We start from the raw sequence: 27,062 nt of genomic DNA on the forward strand, positions 1-27,062 counted from the left end.
AATTGACATTTATTGAACTGGACTTAACACTACTTTCATGTAAATTGTTTAAATAATATATCAAGCTCATGATTACAGCCAGACTGATCCAATGAGGCACTTTATTGGCCTATTTCATACCAAAAGGCAACAGATTACACAGAATGAATAAAAAGGTGTACTGAAAAAGAATAATGCACGTAGCCTATTGCAGTTTCCAACTGAGGGAATTTGAGGAGACTGCAGTTTCTGTGATAATATTCAGCTTTTATTTTTAAGGCAACATTGTGTGACTTCCTGTCTAATTTCAGCTAACTGTGTCTAGCTAGACGCATCCCCGATAAACAGAAGTCTCTCTGTTCGGCTGGCGTGCTACGGAAGACAACTGAACACTACCAGTAACGAGTAATATATTAAACCTCCAAGTGTAACAAACCGAACAGTCTTTCTCTGAAAAATATTTTACAGTCCGTCGGTACTTGCTACACTTGCTCTAGCCTGGTTTAGAGAGACTTTAAGTCGCGGCGTTCACGTTTTCGGCAGAATAAATATCGGATAAAGAAAGCAAAAATAACGGACACGGTTCGGGTGAAATGTATGGTTAGTGTTACTGTCTTTGAGGAGGGTGTGAGCTGTAGTTTCTCCTCAAGAGGCGAGGAATGCTATCTGAGCATCGATGTTTCACTGGGGCAAGTGGAAGAAGAGGATGGGAGCCAATAGTTCTTCAAAGAGACCCGTTTTCGATGAAAAGGAAGATGGTAAGTGATGAAAAAGTGCAGCCAAAAAACCCTATCAAAAATAACACTACTTTAGAAGTAAGAGTTCGAGTTATATTTGGTGTATAACGTCACGTGAGGGTCCTTATTTCACGCTCTTTCATGTCAGCACTAGCCTGTAATATTGCCATGGAGTTGTGCTGTGATACCCATATAAGTTGTCAAAGTTTCCACTCATTTACGAACGAAGACTACTGGAGTTGTTCCTAACAGACGAGGGAGTGTATGCTAGGCTACTGTGTGTTGCTATATTTTACAAAGGCTGCCTGTTTTTTGTTTTGTTTTGGAAATGTCGAAGTCCAACTTCGCACTAATAATAGACAGCTCCACTCCGCCACGGTTATTACCCAGAGCCGATAATAGAAGCTAAGCAACCTTAAATTTGTATTTTCATCACACACAATAACGCCCCACATGACGTACACTGACAGCATACAGAGTTCCTATCAAATTAGCCTATGGGCAGATAAAATGAAAGGCAGAAAGTGGATAGCATTACCACTCAGTCACAGTAGAAGTAGCTGCAGCTAGCATACTGTGAGAAAATACTTTAATGCCTGAGTGAACTCTTTGAAATGTGGACTTTTTGAAGACAGATAGCAAATTGCATAATTAAGACACGATTAGTGGCATGCATGGAAGTCATGCTAATTCATGATATCTTGTCAGGGAATGGGAAATAACCTTCTTGGAAGTGCATCCAGTAAGCCCAGTACTGCAGAGCTATCATCAACGTGCTGGCCAAGTTACAGGCACAACTTGGGTAAATGAGGTCATAACTGCAGGGATGTGGTCGTGGGGGTTTGTGTGGTCGGGGTGTGGTGGTGTGTGGTGTGTGTGTGTGTGTGTGTGGTCGTGTGTGTGTGTGTGTGGTTTGTTTTGTGGGGTTGTGTGTGTGTGTGTGTGTGTGTGTGTGTGGTGTGTGTGCTACACGTCCCTACTACAAAGATAACCCAATTAAGGTTGCGCTTTTGGTCAATAGCCTTGAAGAAATGTGTCCAGCTCTAATTCAGGTTACTATCAAAGACAGTGTTTGTTCAAAAGAATGGGAGTTGCCCTGCTGCCTTAAGTGGTATGTTCTCACCCTTACAGCAGTTGATCAAAGCCAACATTGGTTACTATATTAACTTTAGAGAGATGTTCTTGGCGGATTTCTGTATAGCTGTATGATTAAAGGAGAAACCTTACGGAACAGGGCTGAACCTTTGAATGCTGAAGTGGAGAGAGAGAGAGGAGAGAGAAAGTATTGTGACTGAGTATCTGCACACTGTCGGAGATCTAAAACAGAGACGGATCCTGACTAAATACAGGCTCAGTGACCACCAACTGGCCGTAAAGACAGCAAGACTCAGACAGACGTGGCTGCCCAGAGAGGAGCGTATATGTGCTCCGTGCTCAACGAGGGAGATAGAAACAGAGATACACTTCCTCCTCCACTGTGACAAATTCTCTTCACTAAGAGATTTAAACTTTGGAAAAATAGCCCAAAAAAATAGCAAATTTCCCAATGTTCTCCTAGGAGAAGGGACAGCAGCTAAATATGTATCTGAGGGACTCACCACTATAACATCCCAACATTACACATTGGTTTAAGATTGTTCAAATACTATATTATACCAAAAAAAGTATTATAGTGTGTTATGTAATAGATTTGTAATGTAGTGTGTTGTATAACTATCTAGTATAGAATCATTGTGACATATGACGTATGTACGTGATATGTACTTTATGTGCATTTTCAGTAACCTGCTTTGGCAATAAAATGTTGAGAGAGAGAGAGAGAGGAGAGAGAGAGAGATATTCCATACCGTCCTATCATCAATATGAGGTTCTAATTATGTATGAGTTTATGACTAGGGCTGCGACTAACATTTATTTTCATTGGGTACATCGGGCCTCTCCGGGAACCATCACCTTGTTGTGGTGGAGAGCTTTGTGTGTCCCTATGAACCTGAGGGCTGTGGTGTCTGGAGCTGTGAGCTCCTGGTAGGGTCTCCCATGGTGAAGTGGTCTCAGGTGAGGGGCCAGACAAAGAATGGTTCAAAAACCCAATGAGTGAGCGAGGCAGAGAGGGAGTGACCATGGCCAGAGGAAGCCCGGGGCCCCCCGTCTAAATTTGGGAGACTAGAGGGTGTGTGTCTAGGGAGTGGCAGACCGGGCTGGTCTGTGCCAAGGGTGTGTGCCAAGTACAGGGGTATCCCGCTTCTCAGCATCCCTGGTCATTTCTACTTTAAGGCCCTGGAAAGGAGGGTTCGGCCGATAGTTGAACCTTGTGTCAAAGAGGAACAATGCGGATTCCGTCCTGGTCGTGGAACAACAGATCAGATCTTCACTCTTGAAAGGATCCTGGATGGAGCCTGGGAGTATGCCCAACTGGTCTACATGTCTTTTGTGGATCTGAAGAAGGCGTATGACCGGGTCCCCCTGGAGATACTGTGGGAGGTGCTGCTGGAGTATGGGGTGAGGGGGTCCCTGCTCAAGGCCATCCAATCTCTGTATGACCAAAGCGAGAGCTGTGTCCGGGTTCTTGACAGTAAGTCGGACTCGTTCCAGGTGAGGGTTGGCCTCCTCCAGGGCTGCGGTTTGTCACCAATCCTGTTTGTAGTATTTATGGACAGGATATTGAGGCGTAGTCGGGGTGGGGAGGGGTTGCAGTTCAGTGGGCCGGGGATCTCATTGCTGCTTTTTGCAGATGATGTGGTCCTGATGGCGTGATCGGTCTGTGACCTTCAGCGCTCTCTGCATTGTTTTGCAGCCGAGTGTGAAGCGGCTGGGATGAGGCTCCACACCTCTAAATCTGAGGCCATGGTTCTCAGCAGGAAACCAATGGAGTGCTTTCTTCAGGTAGAGAATAAGTCCTTACCCCAAGTGAAGGAGTTTAAATACCTTGGGGTATTGTTTGCGAGTGAGGGGACTAGTTGCATTAGTGTGAGATTGGTCGGAGAATCGGAGCAGCGGGTGCGGTTTTACATTCCGTTTATCGCACCGTTGTGACGAAAAGAGAGCTGAACCAGAAGGCAAAGCTCTCGATCTACCGGTCAGTTTTTGTTCCTCCCCTCATCTATGGGCATGAAGGTTGGGTCATGACCAAAGGAACGAGATCTAGGGTACAAGCGGCCGAAATGGGTTTCCTCAGGAGGGGGGCTGGCGTCTCCCTTAGAGATAGGGTGAGAAGCACAGTCAGCCATGAGGAGCTCGGAGTAGAGCCGCTGCTCCTTCACGTTGAAAGGAGCCAGTTGAGGTGGTTTGGACATCTGGAAAGGATGCTCCCTTGGCGCCTCCCTAGGGAGATGTTCTAAGCACGTCCAGCTAGGAGGAGGCCCCGGGGAGACCCAGGACTAGGTGGAGGGATTATATCTCCAACCTGGCCTGGGAACGCCTCTGGATCCCCCAGTAGGAGCTGTTTAATGTGGGTCGGGAAAGGGACGTGTGGGGTCCCCTGCTGGAGCTAATGTCCCCTCGACCCGATACTGGATAAGCAGATGAAGGTGGATGGATGGATGAATGGATGGTTGGGTACATTGGGTTGGTGTGACAGCGCCTTATCAGATAATGGATTCATCGAGTCATCTTTGCAGCCCTATGTACGACCTACAAAAAAAACTAACAGTTGACTGTGGTGACTGTGTGTCAAGAGCCAGTACAGTTGCATCATTAGCATAATCATGGCCATCACACCCGCCTTTTTTTCATAACCACCATCATGCTGCATAGGTTGAGCCCCACATTGTCCTTTGGTGCAAAAAATGTGTGTTTGATTTATTCATGCAATGTTCCCTTTCATGGATGTACTCTAGAGAGCAGACCTTCATGCAACAAAGAAACAATTGCTGAATCGTCTGCCGAGCATAACAAATTAATATTTAAAAAATAATAACGGATGGTCAACCGTGTCATGAGTGTTGGGGTTGCATAGTTTGTCCACCAGAGGGCACTCTACAACGTCCCTGTTGCCAACAGATTCTTTTTTTGTGTGTTTTTGTTCAAAGGACTTTCATATGTTAAGTTTGTATTTTTATACATTTTAGTTATCAAACCTTTAATATATTTTGATGTTCCTCTGTACTGTTAATAAAACAAATAATGATCATATTATTTTAGGGAGAACTCATAAATAACTAATGTTAGGGGAATCTGTTTATGTTTTGTAACACATTTCTGGATTTTTTATTTTTAAATGTATATCGGGCGATATATCACCATATATCATTTTTAAATAACCAAATATTTGCATTGGTATTGGCCTTAAAAATCCTTTATCAGCCGGGCTCTAGTAGAAAGCACATACACATTAAAAAAAGAACAGTTAATGTCAGTTTGAGCACCTTGGACACTTGTGAAGTGCAGAGTCTGTCAGTGTACAGTCTTTGTGAAGCAGCTGCTTCCCTTTTACCTTGTTCATCTTTCAAAGGGCTGCCTGGCACCAAACAGAAACCTCGGCGCACTGCATTGTGGGTGCTGACTTAGACCCTAGATGCCGCTTGCTGCCTGTCAGGTCTCTTAGAAACAGCCTCCCTTTTGCTTCTTGGAAAACAGCGTATGGCCTACATTAGGCAGTCATATTAGGCTGGCGACATAATCAAGCGGTCAGGTTGATGTTCAGGCGTCGCTGCCAAAAGGGCTTTTCTGGCACATAGTTCGATTAGCAAAGGACGGCTGTGGAATTGATTGAGGTGCACATCCTGCTAGTTTCTACACTTTTTCATTTCAGTTTTTACAGAAACTGTTTCATTCCCATCTGGTCTATTAGACACTTTAATATCATTTGAGAGAGGTCTTTCCTTTTTTTCATCTTTTGGCTCCTGAACACATAGCTTGTTAAATTCTATAAATGTGCTGGGCTATTTCTTAGCACATAACCCCCATACAATCACAACATGTTGTTTATATACTTTTTGGTCTAACAAATGAGATATATATTGGGATATCTGTGAGCATTAGACGTGCTCGTAGCTAATCTAAGCTAATCGGCTGCTGGTGGTAGCTTCATATTTACTGCACAGACCCCTCAGATTTAATTTAAGACCCCTGGGGTGGGGGGACCACTGTTCTGTACCATGTCCTCAGTGAATTATGATGAACCGTGATCAGCTTTTGTGCTTAGAATCCATTATGGTTCCTTATGATTAGTCGATTTAATTGTTTGTTAAAAGACATTTTTCTTTTTCCTGTTATTTTTTTGAAAGCAGAAATATCAAACAATTGCTCCAGCCTCATAAATGGAAAAATTGTAATTCTTGGCTGTTGGTCAGAATACAAGCACATGTGAGTACAACACTTCATACTTGGGCTTTGGTAACGTCTGGTGGGTATTCTCAATATTTTTTGAATGTTGTGGACCGAGTTATGGTTATGGAAATGATCGGTAAATGAACGAATAAAGAAAACAATCATTAATTGCAGCCCTAACGTGAAAGAGTTTTATCCACAGAGTTGTTTGGAGCTGGCTGACTCAGTGAGGTGACTGTTAACTTTGAAACAAGGCGCCAGACCAAGGAGCTCTCCAAGTCCTCATCTGAACATCTGAAGATCCCGTCACTTTTAAAAGGAGGGCACTTGTTGTGACTGTGTTACAGTGTGAGACGAGCGAGTGTAGAATTGACAAATGCCGGCTTTAATTGAGCCTTGGTGTACTTGGTATTTTTGCTCCAAAGTATTCAAAACGCCTGAGTGATTTTGCATGAAGTAGATGCTGTTAATTGTGTTACCTCTTTGTCGTGTCGTTAACATTGTTGTGTGCATTTGGTCCTCCTCGTTAAGCCTTAGGGCAAATTTCCACTTTGGCGTCTGGTAAACTTCTACTCTGTGTGTAGGCGTGTGTTTGTGTGTATCTGGCTGAATGTCTGAGTGCGTGGCTGACTGCTCTTCCCGTCAAGGATAAGTGTATGAGACAATGGAAGCAGATTTGGGTGGGGATAAAGATAGACACAGACCGAGATGGCTGATTACTTGCACTGAATACTGAGGCGCTCACTCTCTTTCATCTCTGTTATAGACTCTCAATTTCTTTCGCTCTCTTTATTTAACCCACTCAACTTCACTGCTGCCTGCAGCTGCTGGCCTCCTGCCACAGCAGAGTGCTGCCCACCATAATGGGCCTTAGCAGCGATAGGTGGGAAATATTGTCCCCGTCACATTGCAGTCATCTGATCGCAGAGTGTAGCCGCAGTTCAGATTGTTGAGTTTTTCCTTTGTACGGTACTCACTTTGCTTAGAGCTGGGCAATTTATCGATATTATGTCAATATCGTGATGTGAGACTAGATATTTTCTTAGATTTTGGATTTTGTAATACATCTTTTCCTTGGTTCTAAGGCTGAATTACAGTAAAGTGATGTCGTTTTCTGAACTTACCAGACTGTTCTAACTGTTCTATTATTTAATAATAATGTATACTTATTATGATCCCCAGTAAGTAGTAATAGTAGTAATCACTACACACGGGCCTGAAATACACACATGCACAAATGGAGAGATGTCAGCTGGACCAGCATCCTGAGCGGTGGGGGGGGGGGGGGGGGGGGGAGGGGGGGTATGTTGCCTTGCTCTAACAAATGAGATATATTGTGATATCATATCTGTGAGCTTTAGACATGCTCAAAGCTAATCTAAGCTAATGTGCTGCTGGTGGTAGCTTCATATTTACTGCACAGACCCCTCAGATTTAATTTGAGACCCCTAGGCGGAGGGGGGGGGGGGGGGGCACTGTTCTGTACCATGTCCTATTGTGATGAACCCTGAACAGGAGGTGAAGTGGCACTTCTCCAGCTACCGATCCATACTATAACTTACTGTCAAGCTGGATGGTAAAAGAAAGTTCTGTGGCGTTCATTGTTTGAGAGTTTAACCTGAGCCAGACCGACAACAAAGATAGAAATCATATCACATCCATAGGAGAGAATACAGAGAGTATACAGCGCTGGTGCGTCCATGCGATGGATGAAAACACTCCTACTCAAAAAGCGGTATTAAATTTAGTTAAATTTCAGACATTTTTTGCACTATTTTATGTATATATTACAGTACTTTGTGAACCCAAGACTTTGCTAAACTCAGTTTAAGCACCAAAACAAATAAAAAACGCCATAAGTTAAGTTTGTTTTCAGAAGAGGTTTGAGGAATTTCCAAAGGTTTTCGCTTTAGCGTCAAATTAAAAATGTTAAAATAAAAAACTGGGGGCCTCAAATTTTGGAAAGCTGAGTTTGTTTGGACATTCTGATATGAAAAACACAGGGATCGGTTACATGCAAATACCCTAAAAAGGGGAATTTCAGAAGAAAAATACCCTTAGACCTCAGAGGGTTAACAAAAATAAAATTTGACTAAAACACTTCTAGAGACATTGAGACATTTCTAAAAACGAATTGCTTTCTAAAAATAACGCACATCACATGTCAGCCAGTCTGTCTGACATTCATTTCATATAAAGATGTACTGGGACGGAGCGCATGGCTGTCGTCATGGTAGCAATACGCTACCTAAGACTGACCTGGAATGAAGCCCGTTTATCAGTTTATTTAGTGAGTTCATATTTTATTATTGTTATTGATCACAAGATTAAAAACCTGTTAACCTAGCCATTCCTCATTGTTAATGTTAATTGTATGAATATTGGGGTGGTAGTAGCTCAGTCCGTATGGGAGTTGAACCGGAGGGTCGTCTGTTCAAGTCCCCGCACGGAGTGTGGATCGGTAGCTGGAGAGATGCCACTTCACCTTCTGGGACCTGCCAGGTGCCCTTGAGCAAGGCACCGTACCCCCCCCCCCAAACCACATTTTTGCATGTATGGGTCCTGAGCATGTGTGTGTATTTAAGACCTTTGTGTAGTGATTACTAACAAACATAGTGTTAATTGTAATTTCCCCACTGGGGATCAATAAAAAGTATAAATAAATAAATAATCAAGATAATGTGTAAATGTCTAGTATAATAAATTAATTTTGGCTGTATGTAGCCTTTTGAACTGTCTGTTCACCTCAGCCACCCCTGCTGCTTAGTATTGGTATGATCCAATTTTAGGGGCGGGCTTCAGACCTATGAAGGAAGGCAGTTGAATTAGTTCTGGGAGAGAACATGAAGAAAACTGAGGGAGTGGGGGGGGGGGAAGTCTGAAGGATGCCCTCAGGAATGACTTGTTTTTATGTCATTAGGAAAAAGTTTTTTTTTTCCTTATAATGGGATCTTTGTGTCTCTCACGTAAAATTCTTTTATTTTGTGAAAGTGTTTTGTTTTAGCGTTTGTAACACTATTTTGCCTTATCGGCCTTACTTGGGTTTACAATGAATGTCCAAAATTAACAACGTCATCTCGGACTCACCTTGTGGGATTTCACCTGCTCAGGACTACTAGCTACATCTACCCACAACAAGTACAGTACATAACATGGATTTGCTGGAAACCAACATGGTGTAGTTGCCGTCAGCGGCACAGTATAGACAGAAATTATTTAGGTGAATCACTGGTAAAATAACAAATATTTATTCTACGGAAAAGAATTGATTTTAAAAATATCCCAATACATGCGAGAAATGATTTGTTCCCCACCCGTGCCAGACACAGTGCCTCATTAAAGCCGTTGACAGTGCCTTGTGTGCTTTTTGCCCATCTCTCCACCCTTATGTAACTGTTGCTTGTGGTGCCAGTTGTAACAGCTACCAGAGCATCGTCATAGAGATAAGCTCAGCTCGATGCTAAGGTGACAGAGGGAAGAAAGGTCGCTCTTGCCTTTTGAGGTGTGTGTGTGTGTGTGTGTGTGTGTGTGTGTCTGTTTCTGTGCAGGGAGGAAGGGATTAGGACACGAGGAATGCAATCAAAGGGGACTTGGTAGGGCGGAGGAGAGTCTGTGGATCACACCTGCTTATTGTTTTGTCTTTCCCTTCTGCTGTTGACCATAAATCCACTCGTCTTTGTCATGGGAAATTAAAGACTGGAATTGATAAGAGCAGCATCTAATAAAGCAAACAAAGCCTTTTGGCAAGCCTTGCAGCAGTAGTTAGGTCAGTTCAATATTTGGCTCTCGGGTCGTACTGCTCCTTTACGGAGAATTACCTTACTGCTTTCAGTGTATTCCCAATGCTTTGATTACTGAACTACATTTATAAGAGAGGGAAGCGAAGCTCTCGTCTTGCCTACTCCTGCGGGAAACGTGGATGAAACTGTAAGTACTTTTTCACTGGGCCCATTCTCAGGCTACCTCGTAGGAAAAGAGGAGGATAAAGACTCGTAAATCACAAAGTCAACACAAGTTACTTGACAGAGTTTGCAATCCCATTCATTACATTGTGTGTGTGTGGTGTGTGTGTGTGTGGTATCTGCCTTTTTTCGTGGCGAGGCCTCTGTGCAGTGTGGTGAGCATTGGATTCAGCAGCCAACCCAGACATTATATCCCATGGAAACCAATTAAAACCAGTCGTCTTCATAATCTCAGCATCGCTGCATTGTTTCTTTGTCAACGTTCAAATTTTAGGGAATAGTAGTGTGACTGGTTGGTTAAAGTGTATAGGCGTTGCCTTTGTTGTGTTTAGTTTATTAAGGGGATTACTGACCATTCCCTAAGCCCCCTCTATGACTATTGACACGCCTGTCAATGCTTTCCACTGGCACGGCACAAATACAGTTTAAATCATAACGCCGAAATGACAGCCGACGCTGCCAGATTTCATCGGCTGTAGCTCGCTAAACTAATTAAGCTAACTAAATGCTGTCTCTGGCAGAATTTTTTATATTCCAAGCTAACTAATTTGAACCCTCCTGTCTTTCATAAAGTTTTTATATCAGAAAAATTGGGTCTCTTTCAACCTAATTGTCAAAAGAAAATAACATTGATGGTTTCATACGCTTTTCACAAGTAAAATAAGTGATCAGGTCTCTATTTTCATTGAATGTGGGTGTTTAGTAGCTCAGTCAGTAGGGAGGGTCGCTGGTTCAAGTCCCTACAGGGACCAAAGTATGTAAATGTAAATGTGCTGTATTTATATAGCGCTTTTCTAGTCTTGACGACCACTCAAAGCGCTTTTACATCATACAAGATACATTCACCATTCACACACATTCACACTCCGATGCGCAGCACCGGGGGCAACTCAGGGTTCAGTGTCTTGCCCAAGGACACTTCGACATGGGACTGCAGGGCCAGGGATCAAACCACCAACTTTCCAATTGGCAGGCAACCGCTGTACCACTGAGCCACAGTCGCCCCTATATGGGTATGGTGGTGGACTGGGAACTGGAGAGGTGTCAGTTCACCTCCTGGGCAAGGTGCTCTTGAGCAAGACACCAAACCCCCAACTGCACGAGGTGCCTCTCCATGGGCAGCCCCCCCCTCCCTCTGACATACATCTCTCCATTTAGGGCATGTATAGGTCCCAAGCATGTGTGTAATGTTTGTGTAATAACAACAGAGTGAAAACATTGTAATTTCCCCTTGAGGGATTAATAAAGTATACATTAATATTAATGCCCCTGCAGCCCGCGACCCGATACGGATAAGCAGATGAAGATGGATGATTATTATTATTATTATTATTATTATTATTATTATTATTATTCCATACCGATAAAGCGACAAAAGCTTAAAAAAATTGCTACCCAGAAAAACAAAAAGTTGCATGGTTGACAGGAATCCATTACAAGGGGGAAAACCCTGCGAAAGGGCCTGTATGGACTTGATGAATATGCATGCATGCTGTTCTAAAAAAGAAACCTGAGGCTTAAGCTGCATGACCTTACCAGCTGGATTCTCGCGGGATCATATATGACACGAAAATCCATCTTGTCAGGCTCCAAGCTAATGCGTTTGTGTCTGAGCTACCATCTTATTCCCACAATCGGCGTCCTGTGATGAGCTACTGGCAGCTCTGGGCGTAGTTTAGGTGGGTGTGACGGCTGCGTCTTTGTTAAGAACAACAGTGGCGGACGTGACGGACAGGTGGTTCATCCAATCACTTGCCAGGGCCTGCCCTTTCCCAAACCGTTTCTGGTTCTGTGTTTAAAAACACATCTGGCACATCAGGTTAAAAGCTGGATGTCCCAGGCAAAAAGTTAGCTTCCTCACCACTTAATGATCAATGTTGAAGACATTAAAATAAAAATAAAAAACACAGGTACACTGTTACTCTTTTTTTTTTCTTTTTTTTTTTAAGAAAGTCTAAAAATAGACACAACCCCTTTAAACTCCTTACATTCCCGAGTTTTCTTACCACTGTCCCATGCACAACGCTGTCAAATCTCGATAGACCTGACATGCCAAGTTACAGTTGCTAAGCTACGATTGGCCAATCTCTGATTGGTGTAGGCGTTTAACTAGTTCATATCCATGATGATCCATTTAGGGGATCAATCCGGTTCCAGAAGAGCCGACCGGTGTCCCTCATTTTCGGCAAGATGTCCCTCACCTTCCGCTTCCTTATTGTCGGCGTTCTAACCTCCGGTGGATTTCTGAGGACTATGGTTACCTGGTCCTCAGATCTCTGCAGGGTAAATCAAGACAGCTAGCTAGACTATCTGTCCAATCTGAGGACTATGGTTACCTGGTCCTCAGATCTCTGCAGGGTAAATCAAGACAGCTAGCTAGACTATCTGTCCAATCTGAGGACTATGGTTACCTGGTCCTCAGATCTCTGCAGGGTAAATCAAGACAGCTAGCTAGACTATCTGTCCAATTGGAACTTTTGGTTTGGTTTGGTTTATGTCCAATAACCCGGAGAACATTTTTCTCCCATTCCAGAATGCTGTATGGTGTAGCCACACCTTCTTTCGCATGCTGTGGAAGAGGGTCTGGGAATGAGAGACCTTTAACCATCTGTTAATTCCAATGACTTTTTGATGTGGTGAAGTAATACTCCTTCAAAGTAACAAAATCCATAGTAGTAGATAATACTTTCTTAACTTCAGAAAAGCAATACTCTTTAATCTACCATCGTAAGATCTTAAAATTCGGTCTCTGGGTTTCCAAAAGACTTTTAAACTGCATTTTTTGATTTGACTTTTCCAGGAGCCTAATTGTAACAGAGATAATGAGGTCAGAGGAAGGGGACAGTGTTCTTTGCAGTACTGCAAGAGGACAGGACTGCACACCCCCCACCACCCCTGTACTTTTTAATGTAGAGCTTTGAGCTAACTCGTGTTGCCACAGGGTTTGTCACAGTCATTATGATGACATGCACACAAGAAACAAGATTATTGGGAGAAACTGGGTTGCGGCAGGAAATCAGAGCGGTAAAATCTGTGTTTCTGTAAAACCCATGTTTACATGCAGCTGGTCAGTAATCTGATTTACTCTCCTACCCCCAAACATATTTTAACCAAGATCTTTGGATTTCAGTATTTTGGACAGTAGGATGCACCACTACAAGTAATACTCTTCCCTTTCATCTTCCTGCACAAGCAATACTTCCCCAGTCTGGAGTTGCTCTGAAGTCGCCGCTAGAAACCCAGTAAGAGACCCAGTTACTGTTAAGTGTACACACGATGTAATCCCCTACCCTAATTAAGGAAACTGAGTTTCTCATTAACATGACATTAAAGATCTCAGATTGCCGCTGACAGCCTACAGTAACCATGTTACATGCAAACACACTGACTCACTGGTGGCGCAGAAGCACACACATCCAGATTGTCATTCATGAAAAGCTGAAATGTGACACTATTAAATCTGACAGCGGCTCCTCCTCTCCAGCTGCCCGCTACACCCCCCGGGGGAGTGTGTATGCAAACAGACCTCCTTCACTTCGTGGATCAGATGTCTGTTAAAAACATAGTCACACTGCTACAAAGTGTAAGATGTTGTGGTTTGGGGCCGAGGCATCATGTGAGCTCACACCTGACTGGTGAACTGAATATACAGCTCTGGTGCTCGTCCTACAAACCTGTGAGGACTAACAGAAGTCAGGTGTATCTGGGCCAGAACACAATGTGTCCTGCTTGTGCTTCAAATTGGAGCTGCTAAGGGGAAGGAATGAGGCCACAGTGTCCATTTTCTTTCCCCTTAAACACACTCTTAAAATATACAGTATATGTATATATATTTATATTCTCTGCTCTTATTACATGCATACAACAAATGTTTGCATATCATAACATTTTCCTGAAAATGATCTTCAATGGGGATGTTATTGTGAATATTCGGAAGCCCATAATGCCCTTTTTGTGTTCTGTGTTCACATGAAGACAGCTGGTGTTTGAAGAAAAGATGCATTATTTAGCCTTGGGTGTACTTTTGAGGGTCTTAAAATAAATACTTTCTCAAAACTCAATATGGGAGCACTACAGAGCTGGATAGTGCAGGACTGTATTTATTTACTGTATTTTGACTGCTACTCAACCACCTCCCACCAGGCTCTAAATACATCCCCAATGTTTCCCTCTGTGAACAGTTGAAAGGTTACTTAGGCATTTTAACCGCGTAGCGTGGTCCATTTCCTCACCGCAATGTGTCACAGCCCCGTGGTTGGTGAAACCAGGTACAGATGTGGTGGGAGCACATAGGGGCGGTAATTGTGTGACATAACGCTTTTGTTTGGTGTCATTCGGTTTTGTCATGACAAGTTATGGTTAGGGTTCATGTGTTCACGACTGTGTCATGACAGCGTCATGAACACATGACACCTTCAAGTAAAGTGTAACCCTTTTATTGCACCTTAAATCTGCTTTTTTCTTTTTTTAAGATATTTTTTGGGCATTTTTGGCCTTTTTTTAAGATTTATTGTGGGGGTTTTCCCTTCATGAGATAGTGATAGTGGATAGCGAGGAAAGGGGAGAGATGGGGGGATGACACGCAGCAAAGAGCCACAGGTTGGACTCAAACCCGGGCCGCTGCAGGACTCAGCCAATATGGGGCGAACGCTCCTACTGGGTAAGCTAGAGGCCGCCCCATTCGGCCTTTTATTTTGACAGGACCGCTGAAGATACAAAAGGGGGGGGGGGGTGACATGCAGCAAAGGGCCGCAGGTCGGAGTTGAACCCGGGCCCGCTGCGTCGCAGAGTAAACCTCTATATATGGATGGCCGGTCTACCAACTGAGCTGCCTGGCCACCCAGAATCTGCCAATTTTTTTGTTTTTGTTTTGCTTCTAACATATTTTAGTTTCTTTGTCACTCCACTGGAATGGAAAGAATCATAACCAAGATTTGAAACAAACCCGGAAGCATCTTTGGCTGTACCTTCAGCTTGAATGATTACTCAGTGGCTGACGTGGGTTTAGGGTGCTGGTTTAAGATGATGACCTCTGAGGAGTCAGACTGGGCTTTCCAATAAATCCAATGCTTTTTCATGGTAGAAACTTAACAGCGTGCTGCAGGAGGAACTTCCTAACCTTGGCTTGCACCGTAGATGGTCTATATGTATCTCCTGACCACAGACATCTCAATGATCCATAGGTAGTTCACCGTAAATCCAGCACAAAGCCATCGCTGCGTTCCAATAATGAGCTAAAACATGATAAATAAACAATGTCCCGATGCTTGCCAAGGATTTGTGAATCACAGTGAATTAATTATGCCAATGTAGGGACTGGGAGATGATGTGTAACGTAACACTGACAGAGAGAAACACACATACACAAAGGGACACATTGCTATGGTAACCTCAGAAGTTTTCACACGGTCCAGATGATGTTTCTTTGTGACAGTGCTGTGTATGTGAGAGTCCCCATGCTGCACTGCAGAATTATCCTCTGAAGTGCTCTCGTCTTGCTCCCTCTTCGTCTTGACAGCCTTTAGATGTACGATACAGCTTCCCGTGGTGATTTCTCTGTGTAGAGGTCCAATTTCACATCTCCTCTTTCATTCTCGGCGACATGGCTCCCTGTTTGTGAAGATTTACTTGACATCTGTGCAGCTTTTTCATACATCATTCAACTTTACAACTACACAATACTGCGCATACTCACACATACTGTACACAAAGATTATGTCTGGCGGTACATTGTATTGCAACTGCGTTGCCATTGTGTACGGGTTTGTGTTTGTACAAATGCATGGGGAATACATTTGCAAGTGGTCGTCTTGGATGAAATTGTAAGCCAACCAGTGGATGTTACTCTTCCATCAGACAGTTCATTGAAAACATGCAAGAATTACAGTTATAATGCTTTAGATTTTGGTCCTGGTTCATTTGGTTTCACCCTTGGGTACAGCAAGACCCGTTTAATACTACTGGTTTCAGTCACTTTGTCAGAAATAAAACAGAGGAGCAACTGGTGTGTGTGTTTACTGTGCAACCAAACTCATGTTGCTCATGTTGTTCTAATGAAGAAATCGGCCAATAGTAAATGCGATCTAATTTCACGCTGCATAGTTTTCCTCAAACCAGCAGGACGCGTTCCAAGGAGTTGGTTACCTTGCTGAGGGGGTTGGAGGTGCGCACCTCTCCATCTAACAGCTCCCCTTAAATGCTCCATTCCCTTCTTCATTTCTCCCTTGCAAAAATTAGAATGAATGCACATCAAAAAAGGCAGAAAATTACCAAATCCTTAAGTATTTTCGATGAAAGATTGCTGCCAGCAATGACAAATACAGTTGTGCTCATAAGTTTACATTACCATGCTTAAGTTGACTAAAAAGAGGAATAAAACAATCATGTTTTGGAAAGTTATCTCAATGCCTTAATTAAAAAATGAGGTAAAATCCAACCTTTGAAGACACCAATTGTCTTTGTGAATGAATGGTTTTATTTCAGTTAGACTAATAGCTGGTTTGATTTGCATTAAGAGATGATTTTATGGAAAGTATCCCATGCAGAGATCGGCATGTATGGTGAAGGGTATGCAATGATGTGTGTGTGTGTGGGGGGGGGGCGGGGGGGACTTTATCAGGATGCATAGTATCCTGATCCATGAAATAACTGGTCTTTAATAATAAAAATGTGCCTGCCTCTATGGGAATTTATCATAGGGGTATGTATACTTATGCCCCCTCTATTTTAAGGAAGAACATTTATTTATTTACAATACATTATTCATTCACAAAGAAAATTGGTGTCCTTAAAGGTTGGATTTTACCTCATTTTTTTAATTAAGGCATTAAGATAAATTTCCATAACATGATTTTTTTATTAATCTTCTTAGTCAACTTAAGCATGGCCATGTAAACTTATGAGCACCACTGTACATTGCGTGTTTGAAGAGCTAAATGTGAGCAGTCAGGATGATATGAATGAGATAAAACATTAGAAAGGAATTCAGTATTATAGCGTGCATCATTTACTGTGTGTGTGGGGAGGGGGGGGGCTAAATTAAATAGCTATTTCAAAACTGTAGACCATAAATAATGTTGTTTGGTTTTCATCAAAATCTTGAGGATTAGTAATGATTTTTTTTTAACCTTTTAACACAGTTCCACATTCCTACCTGGAAGCTGCCCAGGACAACCACAGTCTGCTCTGCTGGCCACCGGGCAGCTCCACTGGAGGGGTTGGAGGTTAAAGGCCTTGCTCAAGGGCACCTCAGTGGTGGTTATGAGGGAGGGAAAACCACTGCTTTTTCACTTTCCCCACCCAGATATTACCTTTTAGGGCACCACTGCCCCATTATATTCACATTTAGGTTTTTCTTTTTACAATTTGTCAGCCTTTAGAAGTAAGATTGATGGATATGCAATGGAAACCACTGGTCTTATGAGCAAAAGGGTGAAAAGGTAAACTTGGGACCAGCAAGGAAGAGAGATATGGATAACTTAAAGAGACATGGCAAACAATATTACCGGCCAGTGTCTCCATCCACACAAGTCTGGGGAGAAGGACTAGAATGATGGATGAAGAAATAAACTGACATGACTGCTCAGGGACACAAATCTGTAGTTTCCATCGGTCGGTCGGTCGGTCGGCAATGAAACATCCAGTACAACTTTGACAGTCGACGTGTGCGTCCCTGATCCATGCCCTCCAATAGATCTTTGAGCAACAGCTGTTCAAGTTCATTCTAATTTGATGAGTAACCTTAGCAACAAGGTACAGTGTATGAATCACAGGCCCGACTAGTTGTTTTCGCAGGCACACAAACACAACAAGGAGAAAAAAACACCCCCTGCCACATCAAGCCTTAATGGCTGCTTTAATTTTCCAGCCGTATGACTCTTTTGTGTCATTATAAAAGCCGTAGAGCAGCTGAAGATAAAAAGCAAAACCTCTCAGGGTAATTAATGCCCATGCGAGGAGACTCAAAGACAGTTTAAGCACATGACGGTCTGTTCGCAGGAACTCCACTCAACACTGGAATTGAATACGGAGTTGCACCGGCACACCCTCTGTACGCATCTCCCTATCCTTGTCTAATTATCAGTTAAGACCCATGGCTGAAATGGAACACGCCTGTAAAGACAATAAGCTCTGTAGTGTTGATGAATATTCACAAGATGTTCTGTTTAGAGAGGCCGCAATTAGGCTGTATTAGCGCTCCAGTGTACGAGGAGAAAATGATGATGATGGCTGCTCAGTGATGATAGTGATTTAAGTAAACAGATTCATCAAATGTGGCCTTTGGCGTGCCGCGGGCTCAGAGGAATTCGCCTTTTGTGACCGTTTGGAATTGAAGACAGCAAGCATTTGCCTTTTGTCTTTGTTTTAGAATAAACCGTAGCTATATACAAATCTCTTAGGTCAACATGTTTCAATGAGGCAGTCGTTCTGTCTTTGTCAAAAACAAGCAATGCATCTGTGTAGAACTTTTCCAATAGCATTTTTCCATTCCTGATCTGATACCTTGCTTATCCCAAGTCACTTGTGATCTGTGCATAGACCTTCAAAAACTCACCCATACTAGCATTTTAGGCAGTATCGGAGGCATTTACGACCCTTGTATCTGTGGAAATTGAGTGGTATTGTGTTGAGTTTTTCACCTGATCTCGATTTCTCACGGTCTTCAGCAAATACCCTGTTAATACCCTGTTATTTGTGCTAGAAGCACTTTCAAGAGCCTGGTCTTAGACCTTGAATTACAAAAGGTACTTGAAGTGATGCATGCTGCCGACATAAGATAATTCAAGCCACCATATTCTCTTTATCGCCCTCCAAGGCACATAGAGCCTGCCCTGCGCTGATGAAAAGAACATTAATCTGTTCCCCCTATAGCTTGTAATGAAAGTCCCATCAATAAAGATCAAAGAAGAGCAGATGGCGTATAACCAGCGCTCAGTCTCTGAGATAGCTTCAGAGATGGAGAATGCCAATAGCAAAATGCCGTGGATTTACAACAAGTTGAATCGTACAGCAAGTCTTCCTGCATCTGCCTCTCGATGGATTCGATTGGATGCTGAATATTAAAGACTCTCCTGTGTCCCGGCAGCGGCTCGACTACTACAGACCATGAAATAAGGCTTACTACTCCAATACAATATTCAGTAATCACATGGGAAAAGATGCTGCTGTAAAGCAAACTTTTTTTTTTTTTGGAGCAGTTCTTCTATGATCCCCTTTGAAGTGTCACATGCACTCTGATCTCCCTGCCAGTGTATTAAACTACCGCCATGAGAACTTGAGCAAAGTGCGTCGCCCTCATCATATCCAGCATTGCCTGCTGCTGATGCTATAAAGCTGCCACGCATACGGCATAGTGGTGATGTGCACCGTGTTTGCAAATGGAAACCTGTCAGCAAAATCTGAGAAATAGCTTGCACACAGGTTGATAATATAATACAGAGGCAGACAGCATTGGATTGGATTAGAAGCAGAGGCGTATTCTCAAAAGACAGAACAGGAAGGGATCAATGCTAGGAGGTTTTTTGATCCCAGTCCAATGGGCTTATCCACACAGGGTGCATTCACTCAGTGTGATTTGATGGCTGGGTCGTACTCTAAATGTACACTCCATCAACATTTCAGAGTCCACTTTCTGGGTTGTGTCAAACTACATTTAGAAAGGTTTATTACCCTCTACCAATATTTCAATATTAAGTCATATTACAATGGTTAAAGTATGATATAAGCCAGATATTCCAGGCTTTGTACAGACTGTATCCATCTACACTAGTCCGCTGTAGGGGGTCCGGTAAGAACTTGAACCAGAGATGTCTGACTTTGAGATCCAGAAAGATTTATTTACAACTTGAACATAAAGTTAACCATGAAGTTATATTTGACGTTGCATGTGAAGTTGGATGTGGTGCTGAAATATAAGTAAATGTAAATGTAAATGTATTTTATTTATATAGCACCTTACATCGACCGATAGGTGAACCAAAGTGCTTCACAACAGATAAAACCACAGATTTAAAACAACAACACACCACTAACAAAGATACAATAATGAATGAGAAAAGTGAGAAAAAGATTTAAAAAACAAAATCTATATAAATGTGCCATCACATTACTAGGTACCAAACGCCACTTTAAAAAGATGCGTCTTAAGTCTTGATTTAAAAAGGCCCAGGTCAGTAACGATACGCATCTCACTGGGTAGCTTATTCCAGAGCTTAGGTCCAGAAACCGAAAAAGCGCGGTCACCCCAGTGTTTCAGTTTTGACCTGGGCACTTCCAACATAAGTTGATTAGATGACCTCAACGTCCTACCATAATTACGAATAGTCAGCATGTCTAAAATGTAAGATGGGGCAAGGCCATTAAGAGCTTTAAAAACAAACAAACAATAAAATTGTATACTTAATTCTAAAGTGTACCGGGAGCCAATGGAGAGAATAAAGAATCGGAGTTATGTGGTCTCGTTTTTTCATGCTCGTTAACAGGCGGGCCGCTGCATTTTGGACAAGTTGGAGACGGTCGACAGAGGACTGGGAAACACCAATATACAGGGCATTGCAGTAGTCCAGTCTAGAGCTTATTAAAGCGTGAATAGCCTTCTCAAGGTCATGACGGTTTAAAAAACGATTTTACCTTTGCCAGAAGGCGCAGTTTGAAAAAGCTCAATCTAACAATATTATCAATCTGTTTGTTGAATTTAAAGGAACTATCAAAAATCACTCCTAAGTTCCTTACCATCTGTCTGGCCGTTGGAAACCAAGGACCAAACCCGTTAGACACAGATTCTCCAAACAATATATTCAGTTTTATCCTCATTTAAGTGCATAAAATTTTGGGCAAACCACTGCTTAATGTCCGTGATGCAGTCAACTAAGGTACCTTGTACATCACCAGGCTTCAATGGCAGATAGATTTGCAGATCATCTGCATAACAGTGAAAAGATAGGTTGTGTCTGGCTATAATTGACCCTAGCGGTAGCATATATAATGAAAACAAAATAGGGCCAAGAATGGAGCCTTGCGGGACTCCACAGTAAAGAGAAGCACAAGAAGAAGACAAATCCCCCATCATCACAGAGAAAGTTCTATTTGATAAGTATGACATAAACCACTTGAGTGCAGTGCCATGAATGCCAACATACTGTTCCAGACGTGACAGGAGGATTGTATGGTCTACCGTATCAAAGGCTGCTGTGAGGTCTAGTAGCACTAAGGCAACAGGACACTTGTTATCTACAAAGAAAGCAATATCATTGTGTACCTTTTAATAATGCAGACTCAGTGCTGTGGTGAGACCTAAATCCGGACTGAAATTTTTCAAGGACAGAGTTGTTTTCCAGAAAGGGTTTTAACTGTATGAAAACAACTTTTTCCAAAACTTTAGAAAGAAATGGAAGATGAGAAACAGGTCTAAAATTAGATAGCAGTGTAGAGTCAAGGTTAGGTTTTTTAAGAAGGGGTCTAACCACAGCATGTTTAAAGGCTGCTAAGTAAATAATAATGCACTTTAACAAGGATCTAACTTACTATGAACATTATTTACCAAAACTTAATGTTATAGCGATCAGCATATAACAAGAAACAATACTAAGAATTACATTAATTTCTCTGTAAAAATTAACATAAATGTAACATATTGCTTAGTAACACAAACAGAGAATAAGACACATCTATGACATCACACATATCCATAACCACGCAAACAGTGTACTACACCTTTAATAGATAAGCACGTGACTCCACAGCGCTGTTTACTGGCGATTGCACGTTCACATCTACCAGCTATGGAAAAATAAACACAGCAACAACAATATTATCAAGGCGATAATATCTCTCTCTCTCCAAATAAATACAACACAGGCTAAAGTTATAGATAAGCTCCCGCTTATACGCTCTCAGGTTCCAAAATTTGATTTAAACTGAATTGGTCCTTTGAGTAGGCTACAAAAATAATTCGTACCCAAAAAAGTACTATATTCGGTACCCAACCCTACAGATAAAGAAGTACTGTTTTTGTAAACTCTCCAATATGGATCTCAAAAATTGAGTAGTAATTGGGCTCCAATAGAAACTAAACACAACTAAATACAAAACTGCAGCAGTTGAATCTCAGTTTATTTCATGTCTTTTTTAATGGATCATATAATTGCTGTTTTATATTGGCAATCCTAAGTATTCATAAAGAGTATTTAAAATGCATTAAATGTATATTCTCAGTGTTGACCAATGTTAAGATTATTTTCACTTAGTAAACTGAGCATAGGAGGACAGATGTGAGTGGATTGATCTCTCAGGTTTTTAAAGGAAGTATTATTCCATGTGACAGTGAAACAACCTCTCCGGCTTCCCCAATTCTGCCCTCTCAGCACAACACTTTGCTCAGGAATGGAATGAGTTTGGTTAACCATGGCTCCATCGTTTTAAGTGGTATCTCAAAGATCAATGTGCTCAAGGGCTACTGACATCAAAGGTATTAGGTTGCCCCTGGCATTAGGATAGTGCTTTGACTCCTCATTCTATAGCAGCTTCCTAGCTCAGCCTGATGCATCAATTTCTGGTGACAGCGGAACGGTATCATTGGTCCCGTTTATTGATCGAGTAGGGATTTTCTTCCAGTTAGGTAGAGATTCTTTGGGGAATCCAGGGTGAAATTGGAGGCTGCATAGTGGAGAATGAGATTTTGTGGGTGGTGAATCTTCTGCTCTGAGTGGTTCTAATTTAAATCCATAGACTTCAGGGTCTGAAACGTGAAAACAATACAGAATTGCCTTAAACCTAAATTCTACGGACGACTCCACTCGTTGCCAAAATATGTCAGTTTGAATAGAAGTCAATGAAAAAACTCTTCACTTGATTTATTACTTCAGTAAACATTTTCATAATGAGTTCATTCGCTTAATCGCTAGTTTCAAGTCCTTTGTAAATGATGGTCCCATTTACATTAAAATAGACAATAGAGCAGAGGATTCTTTAGGGCGTGGCTACACGCTGACCTGTCCATCGGGGCAGAGGCTTAGCAATGCTAACCATAGAAATATACATTAAAGACAATTTTGTCTTAAACTTTGACCCTCTGTGTGTTTTCACTTCATCAAAGGTAACTGGAACATTTTGGTCGCCTAAAAATGCCTTGTTCAGCTTCAGTAACACCTCACCAACCAAGGTTAGCTAGCGCTAGCATTAGCCGGGATTTTTTTTTTACTGCCGTACATGCAGATGAATGGCGCCAGAACCCGCAGGTCCACGTTTACCAGCCCGTAAGACTCCACCGGATGACTTGATTCAGGAGGGTTGAAAATCGACAACTCACAACAAACCTGCTTTAGCGTTTATCTTAGCGCAGCACCTTTGCAACCATAAACAACACTAGCTTAGCCGCATCATTCTCCCTAGCGCCACTCTCCCATCCGGTTTAAAAATAACAGATAGCGACAGCCAAATTGCCAAAGAATACATCATTCTCACTCAAAATTACAGAATCAAAATGAGACACTATCAGATGTTCACGCACATCACAATGGCACTGATTAGCTCAAGATGGAACTACAGTTAAAACACGAGATGATGTTTGAATGCGTATCTTGGGGTAATGTGTTTGCTTGCCCACTTCGCAGCTACAGTTCTGTTTCACAACTCACAAAACCATAAAATACTGAGTCCATCTAACTTTGACATTGCATAAATAACACAAACTCTCAACCTTGAAGCGCCAAACCATCTGTTTGCAGTGTATCATGCCAGAGCTATCCAAACTGCAGCTACATGAATGATTGAACTCATAACTCATCTACATCTTGATAAATCGCTAAACCCTCCTCCCCTCACACAACCCTCTTTTTAGCCGGGAGCAGCGACTGTGATGGTGATTAATAAAGAACGTCTCATGAAAATTGCATTATCTTTGGACTCATAATTAATAGGGATGCACAATGATATTGGCACGACATTGGTATGGGCCGATAAAAGCTTAAAATGATCATTGTTATTGGCATCAGCTGTGTGCTTGGCCATCAAGTGGTATTTCAGACTGGACATGCTGCGATGATAGCTCAGTTCACGACGACAAAACACACAGATCACTCCTACTGGTCAACTTAAAAAAAAAAAAAAGGCAACTTTACATTTAGAATGCTATTGGCGTCCATTTCAGCGTCTCATGCTCGCCGTCCACTCAAAACGTAACGTTACTACTCTTTGGCCGGCTCGCAAGCCCAAACTAGTGTTGCCTGTTTAGTTTCTGGTCTAGCTAGATCCGGTGGGTGTTGTAGTTTTTCTAACGTTACTAGTTGTTGCAACAGCATGTGGGAAGAACTACAAAGTTTGATAGGCCAAAAAGAATGTTGATTAAATAAAATAATTGGGTTTGTTAACGCCGTTAATAACGCGTTTAACTGACCACACTAGAAATAATTTACCTATTTTCCAGGGTTAAATGTCTGTTTACAGTTGTACAGTGATACATTTAAGGTAGAATAGAATGTAGTTTTTTTCTTTTTATTGCCTTAAATACGATGAGTGTAATAAGGTAAAGGTAGTACAGGATAGAGAGACTTGGATTTCTTTTCAGTAAAATTATATATCAGGGGAAAAATATGTATATACTACCTTGGTATTGACATTGGCCAAAATGAGTTTGAAAATATTGGCATATCCAATATTGGGCACCCCTAATAATAATTAATGCCTAAATATGACTTCAGAAAACTTTCTCCACACACTAAATTCATAGTGTGTGTGTGTGTGTGTGTGTGTGTGTGTGTGTGTGTGTGTGTGTGCCATGTTCTGCCTCTCTGTGTGTTAGTTTAAGTTTTTTTGTTAGTATTGTTAGTTTGTTAGTTCTAATAATGACTCTGGCTTGTAAAACTGCAGTTTAATTCTCATCCTGAAGGATTTGAGAAACCAGTCCTGTGCCGTTAACTTTCTCAAACGTATCATGTTGAGGAGAATCACTTTGAAAAGGTTGTCTCTCCAGTCCCCTCTGCAAGTCAGTATTTCACAAGATATAATTAGCAAGGTTAATGATCTCACTGCATTATGCATTATTCGTGGTCATGAAGGTGTCCTCCACATGGTTCACCTTGTCTAGCCGCTGCTCTCTTTAATCCCCCACATTACAATTGATTGTATTATTAATACCTTATTATACTAGGCCGATATCTTATATCTCATACTACACTATGCTACTGTGTTATGTTATTATGTTGCTGTACTAAATCCTATTTCCATTATTATGCTGAATTAGTTAAGTCATTACTTATCCCAGTTGAAGTCTGGGACGTCTCTGCAGCACCACAATATTTAATTTTCTCAAACGTATCATGTTTTGACACATCACAAAGACATGGTTTGACACATCTTTTGCTTTTAACAAATATTGCGCGCCCATATTGTGATTGTTAAAGAATACAATTAGTTGTGAAGCCCTAATCCTTTTATTAGTTTGCTGTTTGCACCACTGTCACTTTACCTTGTAACTTTGTCTTTAGTTTCTCTTGTATAGTTTCTATGTTTTTGTTTTATATACCTTTTAATTTTTTGCTTTTCTCTTTTCAGTTATTTCTGTTTGTGGTCCTGCATAACAACCGCATTTCCCCTTAAAATAAGCTGCCGGATGCTCTGGATCGGTTTGTACTGCATCACTACCAAGGTTACTGGCTTGTTTAGCTGTAGTTGTTAAGCGGCTCCTGCTACAGAGATATGAGAACGAACGGGCCAATCTCTCTTTGTATCACCACACTTATAGCCCCAAGTAGTGCTGAGACAGATTATAAGGAAAGATGCCAAACATTTATAAACTGAATCACATTCATTTTCTGTGAGGTGACTGACACTAGGAGGACACGTAAGACTCTTTTCTGTCAGCTGGAAGTCCCTCCAGTTGCTCCGACCTACCAGAGTGTCATGATGAAGAACGAAAGCTCTGCAGATATGCATGACAAAACAAACGAGCTGGCATCCTCTCCGTAGCAATGTTGCCAAGGCTCATGAGTATTGTAGTATTTAGAGAGGCCCGGCTTGCCAAATTCACGCAACAGATATCTCAGAAACAAAGTCCAAATAATTAAATAATAAAACTGGTGGGTATAGCATAGAAGCAAGGAACTGACAGACAGCACAATGCGCCGCTCACACACGGGATTAACGAAATGACACTAGCATGGTTTCCATCCACCTGTCAATCGAATTATCTGAAGTTTGGTAAAAACAACTCATGTGAATAAAGCTGGTGAAAGTTTGTTTACATCCGACGGCTTTAAAGCCAATAAAAACCTGTGGTGATGGCGTCACATGCTGCTGCGATCAAATTGGCATATCAAATTGATTTTAGACATTTTAAGGTGTTTCCATTTATTAAGTGTTTCTGGACAAAATGGATCGCGCCATCTACCAACAAATGATCAATATTGACAAGTTGTAGTGCTTATGATCCAGCTGATAGCAACATATCAAGCTATTATAAGAAAACAACGACGCTATCAACACATCGCTAAGACGATGCAGATGCAACTTGTCTTTTATTGTCCCTCCGGCACCGCTGAGAGACTCTTTTTTTGAGACATGTCTCACTGTTTGAGCGCCTTCCATTTACTCCGGAGGACGTCCCAGGGCTCGTCCTAACTTGTGTCGGCCATTTCCTTCGGGAGTTCCTGATAAATTAAACTCAGAAAGTCTCTCGTCTCCTCGTCCGTCCACGTCCATCTGTCTTTGTTGACACCCGCCATGTGTGCATTTAGAGAACAAATACTGTACTGGACGGAAATGAACTACAACTTCTTCTTCTTTGATTCGTGGTGGGCTGCAACCATAGATCAAGATACAATCCAATGAGACTGGACCAGTATTTCATGTGAGTCGATATTCATGAAATTCCATTGAATTTTACTGTTTCCATAAGACATTTTTCATTCGATATCACTTCATTTGGATAAAAACGTGTGGATGGAAACATAGCTACTGATGCTATGCGCTCCAACGTTAGCAGTAACCTCGTTTCTATTTATGTAAGGGAGGGGACATGTTAACTCCAGGGTGTCGTTGAACTAGGGTGACCACCCGTCCACGCGTAGCGCGTGCAGCGCACAGCGTTTGAAGCCCATTCACGCGTCCCGCAAATTGAGAC

The 27,062-nt window shown here is 42.0% G+C and overlaps 1 protein-coding gene across 1 annotated transcript in view; it reads left to right on the top strand.

Annotated features, from left to right (window-relative positions):
• The first annotated feature begins 307 nt into the window (after positions 1-307).
• Positions 308-27,062, top strand: part of stk32c (serine/threonine kinase 32C) — a 99,989-nt gene continuing 73,234 nt past the window's right edge. Inside the window, 1 exon segment of the mRNA XM_032542119.1 lies at positions 308-737. Coding sequence (XP_032398010.1) covers positions 656-737 — 82 coding nt within the window. The 5' untranslated portion in view covers positions 308-655.

This window comes from Etheostoma spectabile, chromosome 17 (genome assembly GCF_008692095.1).
Source record: "Etheostoma spectabile isolate EspeVRDwgs_2016 chromosome 17, UIUC_Espe_1.0, whole genome shotgun sequence".
In the NCBI taxonomy this organism is placed as follows: Eukaryota; Metazoa; Chordata; class Actinopteri; order Perciformes; family Percidae; genus Etheostoma; species Etheostoma spectabile.